Source organism: Danio aesculapii, chromosome 1, assembly GCF_903798145.1.
Source record: "Danio aesculapii chromosome 1, fDanAes4.1, whole genome shotgun sequence".
Taxonomy (NCBI): domain Eukaryota; kingdom Metazoa; phylum Chordata; class Actinopteri; order Cypriniformes; family Danionidae; genus Danio; species Danio aesculapii.
Genome location: NC_079435.1, coordinates 41406654 through 41416990, shown reverse-complemented (window position 1 = coordinate 41416990; position 10337 = coordinate 41406654). Strand labels below are relative to the sequence as shown.

General features: G+C 35.1%; 1 protein-coding gene across 1 annotated transcript; it reads left to right on the top strand.

Moving 5' to 3' along the window:
- Positions 1 to 6797: 6797 nt before the first annotated feature.
- On the top strand, positions 6798 to 10325 carry exoc1l (exocyst complex component 1 like). The gene is made up of 3 exons (XM_056445715.1): positions 6798 to 6995; positions 7200 to 7363; positions 8936 to 10325. The coding sequence occupies exons 1-3, from the start codon at positions 6875 to 6877 to the stop codon at positions 9200 to 9202; spliced, it is 552 nt and encodes a 183-aa protein (XP_056301690.1). The 5' UTR covers positions 6798 to 6874; the 3' UTR covers positions 9203 to 10325.
- Positions 10326 to 10337: the final 12 nt, after the last annotated feature.

The following is a 10337-nucleotide window of genomic DNA, read 5'->3' as shown; positions in this document are numbered from 1 at the left end:
TGAACAATAAGACTCTAGAGATTTTGAGGGGAAATAAATACTCATAACTGCATTTGTTTATGAGCATTTTTTGCAACCTGCTGCTTGCTGTCGCTGCTCAGGCTTTTACTGTTAACAAAGAAAACAACTGAGGTTCATACCTATCTGTTCAGTATTTGATTCAATGACGTGGTAAAATTGCTATACTGAAGAAAACCAAATCCATTTCAGCCTAATCTATTAAACTAAAAAAATGCAGGGTTCCACACAATTCAGTAATGTTGTCCCAACACAAATCAATTCAGTTAACTTTACAAATGTAAGTGAATTTAACATGAAACAATTAAGTTGTCCCCCAAAAAATCTCAAGAATTGTGTTATTTCAGCTCATCTTAAATAAATAGTTCAACATGCAGCAAAAAAATTCAGTGTACTGAAAAATATAACAAATTACGTTGAAAAAAATGTATTTGTTTCAGTATAACAAGTTAAAGTAATTCGTTTTTTACAGTTTAGTTTGTAATTCAGACGTATTAGTTTGAAGTGAAATAAGCTGTTTAAATATAGACCTGAGTTATAGATTATAAGAAAGAAAGATGTGAATGATATGTTTTTTTTATTTACATGTTTTGTTAAAAAAAAGTCTATCGTTTTATTTTGCAAATGCTGTAGTTTCCTAAAGGAACCTCATTTCGTTTTAATCCATTGACTTTGAGAGTACCGCATGTTTGGAAATCCTTGGATTCATTCCCGGCACATTTTATTGGACAAGGCCAAATCAATAAAGTGTATCTTGGAGCTCTTCAGAGCATCTTATTGTCTTTCCCCAGATTCAGACTCCTTTGGCAGAGTAACAAACAAACAAACAAAAATCTTTCCACATCATGGACAACGTTGAATAAGTCTCCATATATTTTCTCTACCACAACTTTCATTTATTGTGATATTTATACGCAGAAAGAGCTGCACAAAATCAAGTGAATATGAAGTACTGGAAACGAGGTTTATCTGTGCTTTGGTGTTCTGAGCCACTATAATGTGGATATAAAAGAACTACAGACAGGATGTAAACAGCCATTTAGCAGAGCTTTTATCTAAAGTGACTTACATTGCACAATTCACATAGACCCCAAAAGTAATGCGATATTCTTGAAAATGCTGCAATTATGACCTGTTTTAAATACAGAAACATCAAATTGGCAATAATTATATTAATACAGAGATAAATTTAAATATGCTCACCTTTCTTGCTTTACTAAAAATGGTATATAACAAAATATTGAAATGGGGGACAAGAACAAATACAAAAAATAAAACAACTGAAAATTTAACCTATAGAGTCTCGGGGGGGGGGGGGGGGAACTAAACAAAAGCTAAACGAATAACTAAATAAAAGCAAGATTAAACTAGGTAAATGTAAATCCAAGCTAAATAATAAAATTAACAATTAAAGTAAGAATAACAAACCATAAAAAGTAAAAATTGCAAGTATACATAAAACTTAATAACACCTGGAAACAAAACAATGCTCAAATTTACATGGATGTCAAAACAATGATAGGACTAGGAAGAGCAATGACACAGAATGGAAAAGAATAATGAAAAAAAGAACAACCATTTTAATATTTTGATATTTAATAATATATTGATATATATAATATATTGATGAAAGCCAAAATAAAATGACTAAGTTCTCTTGCAAAGGTTTTGTCATTATATTGTCTTTGAAATCAAGGGGGCCCCAAGATGGTCCGTAGGCCCTACGCAAATTGCACACTATGAATATATGGAGGACTGGCTCTAATAAAGATGCATTCCTGTAACATCCATGTAAATGCACTCAGTAGCTACGTTTCCACCTATTTTAAGTGCATTTTGGATATGCGTATAAAAAAACAGTTGATGTAAACGCCAAGATGCTCGTCAATTGTGAAAATGCACACAAAAAACATATGCCCATAACTGAGTAGGATAAACTTTTTACTCAATGAGCAAAGATATGCATAAACTATGATGGAAAGACTTTTACCGAAAAAAATTCAGTATGTGCATTAAAAAAAGTCATGTGATTTTGTTATAAGAGATCATGTGATGATAAAAATGTGTGCGAGCGGCTGAGCACACTGTAAAACATCTAAAATGTTGTTTTGATCATTCTAAAACGCCTTTCTGTTTCAGTATTAGTGTTAATTGCCTCCAGATTGTCAAAGAGCTTCTGTGCTCATGCGTTCAAACGCCACTGCACATTCACTGCGTGTCAGGATTGCCTTCTGAGGCACATGTCATTTATTAAATGAAGAAAAGATTCACGCAGTTTCTCCTACCACAGCAAATTCCGTTTTACAGTTGACATTTGGCGCCAGTTAATCAGGAATTGACGATTTTGTTCACTTTGACTTGTTGGATGGAAACACTGCTTTATTTGCACATCTTTTATGCGATATTCCAGTTTTGCGCATAAAGTTAATTCGCATTTTTGGATGGAAACATTGCTAATGACACATAAAAAAATCCAGCAACCGACATGATGCAAGGAAGCACAACATATAGACCTTTTTCTTAGAACGCAAAATTACCCATTATGCTTTGCATGTGTGCGTAAGGAGGATGCTGAGAACTGCCGGTCAGCAGCTTGATGCATATAAACAGTCGCGTTCGGACAGCTTTGAAATGATAGTTGTAATCTATTTTACTTGCTTTTAACGTCTTTAAACTAATACTGCTGTCGATTAGCACCACCTCCTGGGCTGATTATTTTAAAAAAGCAATCTAATAGGAATGAAAAACAACATTTTACTAATCATTTACCATTACTGTTAGACGGCATCTTGTGCCATTTAAATGGAGCATCGTTTTCACTAAATTGAACAATCTCTCTTTCTTTAAATATATAACCAACCCAAACTAATGTAATTCACAAAAATGTTTGACACACAGTTTGTACTGACCTACTAACACATTGATTAAAAGACTGGCACAAAGTGAAAATAATATGGCATTTTGAAATGACACAAAAACTCCATGGTCGACACTACACAATACAAACTAACTAAATGAAACATAAACTGCTCCCGATTAGAATCAACATGCAAATCAGCCAGAATAGTTTCACTTTCATTTTTCGGAAATTACATGGCTTCGTTACATATCTGTTAAGTTTCATGCCAGCAATATGGTTCGCTATTTAATGCAGTGATCTATTGTGTGTGTGTGTGCATTGAAGGGCTGCTGATTACAGTATAACAGCTGACAGGTCGAAAACACTGATACTGTATTTTCAGCATCTTATCTGACGACCGACACTGAACTAGGAGAGCGTTTTTCTCTCGAGCTTGAACTGCATCTGACAATAGTATAACGGCTTTACCACACACCTTTCAAACTCCCTAAGCCACTCAAAACGGTACTGACAACCATTTTCTGATCAAGATTAACTACTTGTAAACACTGTCAATGGAAGTTCTCAGCATTCAACCAAAAGATGCCTCCATGCAGCAACGAAAGGTCTATAGGAAGGAAAGCATACAAGGACCAGGTGAACACAATAAGAGAGACAAGAAATATGCAAACACAAAACAACAGGGCGTGACTGAGGGAAACAAAGGGGTGGGACCAGCGGAGCGTGGTTAGACATAAAAACATTAAACATAGCGCAGAACCATGACAGTAAACCTGTTCTGTTAATTTGTGCATTAACACAAATATCAAATAAGTAAATCACATAGCAGTAACTCAATGCATTTAAGCATGGTCAAGACAACCTACTGATGTTTAAAGAGAAGATTGCCATGACTGTTGGTGTCAAATGGGCTGTCCTAAGTATTTCAGAAATTTCTGATCTGCTAAGATTTTGTCACAAAACCTTTTCCAGAGTACAATGGCTCATCAAAATTGAACAATAGATGTGTGGAAAAGGTTTTCCTATTCCGAACAGCCTTCGTTTTGGCTGTGACATTTGGATGATATAGGGTTAGAATTAGTAAAATAAGTAAAAAAAAGAAATTAGGGGAGCTATACCTTTAAACTGTTAATACTCCATTTCCTAAGGAACTTCACATGAAAGTAAGCATCTCCCTGACCATCTTTTAGAACTGACTGTAACAGTGGCCACAAGCAAAACCTCAAAGACCAACTAAAAGCTACTCAGAAGACCAAGCGCGAAAGCCATTTCCTCCTTTCTGACTTTGGGTAAGTTGTGTGAGTGTAAAAGCTTGGACAACTGAAATCTGCCCATGATTAATATGCTTGCCTCCTGAAAACACAGATGGATATCAAAACGAAGGCCTCTATAGCCACCCAAAAAGTCTTTTATCAGATGCAATCAGAACACTTGTTTGTATGAATGTGTTTTTTGCATATAAATTATGCATCTGTAGATCCGCTGTATAACGAAGCTTTAAAGGTTGATGGGACCACAGTCAATACATGGGTTATCCCTGTAGAGATTATAATTATAATGGCTTGTAACTGCACCACTTATGATGGAGATTTAAGAGGGAAATGTGTTTTCATAACTAATGATGTATTTTTCCCCAGGGCCATTTTAGGCATGTCAGTTAGACATGGCTCATATAAGCCAGGACTGAGTTTGTTAGGGCGTGTAGGCATGATAAGGTTATAAAACACTAAAAGCATCCACATATGGGTTTAGGCTAAGAATAAAAGGAGAGAAAATTTAATGAAGAACAGATATAGAGTTTAAGGCCTGGTTGAGTAACGATGGATGAAGTATGGATGCGATGGATGAAGTAAATAAATCAAGTGTTTAAGTGAAGGTACAGATAATAACATTTAGAAAAAAAAAAAAAAAAAAGATTATCTATATCTATAGATTATCATATACGTTTTAATACATTAAAATGAATAGTGTCAAATGACTTTTTTACTGGAGTAATATTTTATTTTTGTAGCTTCACTTAAATGCTTGATTTATTTACTTCATTCACCAATGCACACTACTATCATAACTCAACCAGGACTTGCTTGGCATACACTGATAACCACAATGATAATTCAAATGTGTAAACAAGTAAAAAGAACATATAGTATATAAAAAATCAATAAACATGAAATGTAATTAAATGTGTAAAGGGCAAAATGTTTTAACATATTAAGAATGCCATGCAACCCTTCTAATTTTGAAAACACTACCTGACTAAGTCTTGTCGCCTATCCAAGTTTTAAGAACAACAATTAATAACTCGATTTACATTTGATCATTCAGTATCAAAAGTGGATTATATGAAAGGCAAAGGCGCCTGGATTACGCTTATTTTATCAAAATAAAATATGATCATGCCTTGATTTTTAACTATTTAATTAGGACAGTAATGTCTGACTTTGCTTGGACAAAAGTCTTGTCACTTATCAGAGATAATGCACAGAATATAAAGTCATGGTGCAGTGGACAAAGAATTAATATTATGTATGACTCCCATGAGCTTGGACGACTGCATCCATACATCTCTGCAATGAATCTGCAAGGAGCATTATTCTGCTGAAGAATTTGCCCTCTCCTGTGGTTTGTAATGTAATGGGCAGCACAAATGGCTTGATACCTAAGGTTGTTGATGTTATCATCCACTCTGCAGATCTCTCACACGCCCCATATTGAATGTAACCCCAAACCATGATATCTGTGAAAATCATAGGATCATGCAGGTTCCGATAGGTCTTCGGCAGTAATTGTGATGCTTGGGATGCGGTTCAATAGATGATTCATCAGAAAAATCTAATGTAATGAAAATGTATGAGCATTAAACCTTATCGGTTCAGTTAGTAACACCCAAATTTGAACATGCTAATTTTCAAGCATTTTGAATACAGTGAGCTTAAGCAGCTTGACCTTTTAGAGCAGATTAACTTGAACCAGTGTTTCCCAACCCTGTTCCTTTTCTGATCCATTTCCACTGGGTGCTCTGGTTTCACCCACAGTCCAAAGACATGTGGTACAGGTGAATTGAATAAACTAAATTGGCCGTGGTGTATGTGTATGAATGTGAGAGTTTATGGGTGTTTCCCAGTACTGGGTTGGAGCTGGAAGGGCATCCGCTGCGTAAAACATATGGAGGATAAGTTGTCAGTTCATTCCGCTGTGGCGACTCCAGATTAATAAAGGGAATAAGCCGAAAATGAATGAATGAATGTGTGGTTACCTGTTGATCTATGATCTTTTTTTTAGCTTTGTGAAGTTTTCCAACATCTTTTGAATATTTCAACCCTTTTCGGCCAGAACTGTATACAATAAATGTGAATTCCATCTTTTCACACTGAGGATGATTGAGGGACTCAAACGCAACTATTACAAAAAGGCTCAAATGCTCACTGATGCTTCTGATGGATGCATTATGATACGGGGGGTGAAAACTTTTAAACAGGATGAAGACATTTTTTCTTATTTTGTTGAAATATTATTTCCCACCCATTAAGTACTGCCTTTCAAAAGTAACAGAAGATACTTGCATGTTTCCTGAAAGACAAATTAGTACAAGTAACCTTAATCTTCAAACAATTTCACCACACACAAACTCTTGCCACTGTATATATTGACTGGTTTTATCATTAACAAGTAATCCAAATAAAATATACATTGAAATAACAGCACTCTTAAGAATATGTAAAAAAGTTGTAGGTATATCTGTAAATTAAAAGCAAACTATTTGTTTGTGAGTGTCAATCAATATTTTTAAATGCATAGGAATAGTTTCATTCATTCCGACGAACAGATAGAGAGACAAAGGGAGAGAGAGAGAGTGAGTGAGTGAGAGAGATAGACAGGGAGGAGGGTGATAAACCCTTCAAACCAGATCCACCTCAAGAACACATTTTATCCCTCACTCTGCTCTTGCTCTCACACACTTAAATTAATTTTCTCTCTATTTTTCTTCTGCCCGAGATGTCGTCTCTACTAAGGGAGGAGATGGACAGAGTCTTGTTCAGACCAGAGGGACAGACACTGAAAGAGTTTATAGAAATCGAGGAACAACAGCAAGGACGACATTTTCTCTGCGTTTCCAGTAAGAAAACAATCTTGATTTGTGCATGATTATTTGGGCTGATTAAATTGCACCAGAAAATGAACGTGGTACTAAAATTCTCAAAAATTGCTGGGATCATCTGGGGACACCATATTGATTTTTAAATAAAATAGGAATTCTATGAATACAGTCCTAAATGCTACTGATGTGGCGTAATGAAATACAAAACCAATCTGTATTTAGTATCGAAGGATAAAGAAGCTCAGATCTCAGTGGTCATGTGCCGGAGACTTAAGCATTCAAGAACCAAGAAACTGCAGCACAGCGGGCTGGAAGACAGTTATGAAAGAACAGAGACCTGGGCCCTGGCAGATCTGCTGATTTTGGATGGTAGAGATCCAGATACCGTGAGTTGAGCTCTGTTGAAATCTGATAAATGCTGCTAATTAGGGCTGCACGATATTAGAAAACATTTACATTTTGTTTTTCTGCGATATACAGTTGAAGTCAGAATTATTAGCCCCCCTGTTTATTTTTTTCCCATTTTCTGTTTAACGGAGAGAAGATTTTTTTCAGCACATTTCTAAACATAATAGTTTTAATAACTCATTTTTAATAACTGATTTATTTTATCTTTGCCATGATGACAGTAAATAATATTTGACAATATTTTTTAAGACACTTCTATACAGCTTAAAGTGACATTTAAAGGCTTAACTAGGTTAATTAGGTTAACTGGGCAGGTTAGGGTAATTAGGCAAATTATTGTATAACGATGGTTTGTTCTGTAGACGATCGGAAAAGAAAATTAGCTTAAAGGAGCTATTCATTCTGACCTAAAAATGGTTTTCAAAAAATTAAAAACTGCTTTAATTCTAGCCAAAATAAAACAAATAAGACTTTCTCCAGAAGAAAAAATATTATCAGACATACTGTGAAAAATTTCTTGCTCTGTAAAACATAATTGGGGAAATATTTAAAAAGGAAAAAAAAAAATCAAAGGGGGGCTAATAATTCTGACTTCAACTGTAAATTGCGATATGAATAGAATTAACCAAGATGATTGAAAATAAATCTATATGGAAAGAATAATTAAATTTTACATTAATTGTGATGATTTTGTAGGGGAGTGCATCTGCAAAAAATATATAATTAATCATTTCAAGCATAAATTTAGACAACAGAATAAAAATGGAAAGAATTTATCAGTGCTTTATGGTATTCTGGAGAGTTTTGAGGTGCAGAAATTAAAGAATCAAATAATATAATAATAATAATATCCATTATAATAATAATAATATATTAAACAACACTGTATACAAAAGTTAGCATTTGAATTGGATCAAAACCTTTCATCAAAGTTTTAATAAAACTATTTAACACATTTTTGATCCACTTCAAATGTTTGTTACTGTAGTCTTCACTGTATAAATATTTAAGACAATTAATCTTTGATTAAGCTACAAATTCTATAGTTTGGTTGTGCCCAAATGGTTTAAATTTGCTTGAAACCTTACATCAGGGGTCACCAATCTCGGTCTAGGAGGGCCGGTGTCCCTGCAGAGTTTAGCTCCAACTTGCCTCAACACAGCTGCCTGGGTGTTTCAAATATACCCGGTAAGACCTTGATTAGCTTGTTCAGGTGTGTTTGATTAGGGTTGGAGCTAAAATCTGCAGGACACCGGCCCTCCAGGAACAAATTTGGTGACCCCTGCCTTACATAGTCACAGGCTTTACTTTTTTCAATCTATTAGGGTTAAAATTTTAATATGTTCTGAATTAAGTTTTCTGGTTAATTCTAATCCCAGCTCCACAATGCAGATCCTGCTACGATACTATTGCAGATTGCGATCTCTATCGATGCTGAAAGGATATATTGTGCAGCCCTACTGCTTATGGTATGAGAGTCTTATACCAGGGAGAGCTATCTATTTCTTTCCACCTGAAGATGTTCAATTTACATATTTCTGCTGTGTTAGGACGATCCCTGTTTCCTGATGCATTTCAACTCAGTGCGGCCCATCAGAGCAGTAAGCTGTGCTGCCAAATACACCCTGGCCCGCTGTCTGCTGTCCTTGAGCAGGAAGTATCACCACACTGCATTGAAACTCAAGAACTTTGATTGGACTTACATTCAGCCCACTGCAATGTATTCTGATCGTGGTGACTGTGTTGTCCTCACACAGGTCTGTTTCTATGCCTTTAACTTGGTGTGTCTTTCCATGTGCCCGGTCCCTCTGGCATAGGGAAAGGAGAGACATTTGAATCAGTCTAATTTCTTTCAAACTGCCTTTAACATTTTTATGTTGACAAAAAAGTGTGTAATAATAGCCCAAGGGAGTGTACAAAACTATGCTTTGTGTTTTGAGCACTTAGCCAAGCTCCGAGCACTCAGACCTACAGCAACTGTAACATAACTCCACAGTGTGGGTGAAATCCAATTTAGCCTTGTGCAAATGTAGCGTAAAAGAGTGTTTTTGATGTGTAATTATGCCGTGACTTGAATTTTGAGAATGTATATTTATGTTATTAATGCAATGTTACATATTTTGCATGTACTTCAGTCGATTTATTCTAATGTGGTATATCATTTCAAAAAGTAAAACTGTGAGGTAAACGTGGATACAGCATAGATAGCTATAATAATTTTGGGTGAGATTATTTGGTGAAAAATCTGCTGTTTTCACATTTCTATTGCAATGTGCTTTGTGTTATTGAATCAAACAGTGACATTACAATAGTACTGCAAACATTTAACTATTTATGCCACGAATTTAAGCACATTTGGAAATTATACAGTATGTAACTTTGGAAAGGTTCAATTCCATGCATGTATTATTCTTGGCCGCAATTATTTTAATTCCCAGATAATATAAAGTAGGCTATTTAGTATTATATCTTCGTAATTAAATGAACATATACATTGTGAAAATATTTACATTGGGATTAAAGGGTTTTATTAACGTTACATGTGGATATATAATTATCAAAGTTATGGGAGGTAAATATAACAGCGTGTGGCAATCAGAAAATTTACTACAGAATGCCGCGACTAACTTACTGTAATGAGATATTTCGTACAGTCGTGTAATAAAATGCCATCATATTATAATTCAGCTTAAATGTGCGCTGAACTAACGTTACACTCTCTTTGAACGCAAGGATCAAATGTCATTTGAGCCAGCCAGTTTGAGCTAAACCGACCTGCTGACGTCATACACGCTTCAATGTTTTGGGTCCTTCATCATTGTGGTGGCTAAAAAGTAGCCTGAAAAAAATGTAGTCCATTCATTTCACTTCTGACAGCAAAGCGTTGCTTGTAATGACTGTAAATCTTCACCAAATAAACTTAGATTTTGTCTAAATAAATCCCGGCGTCCA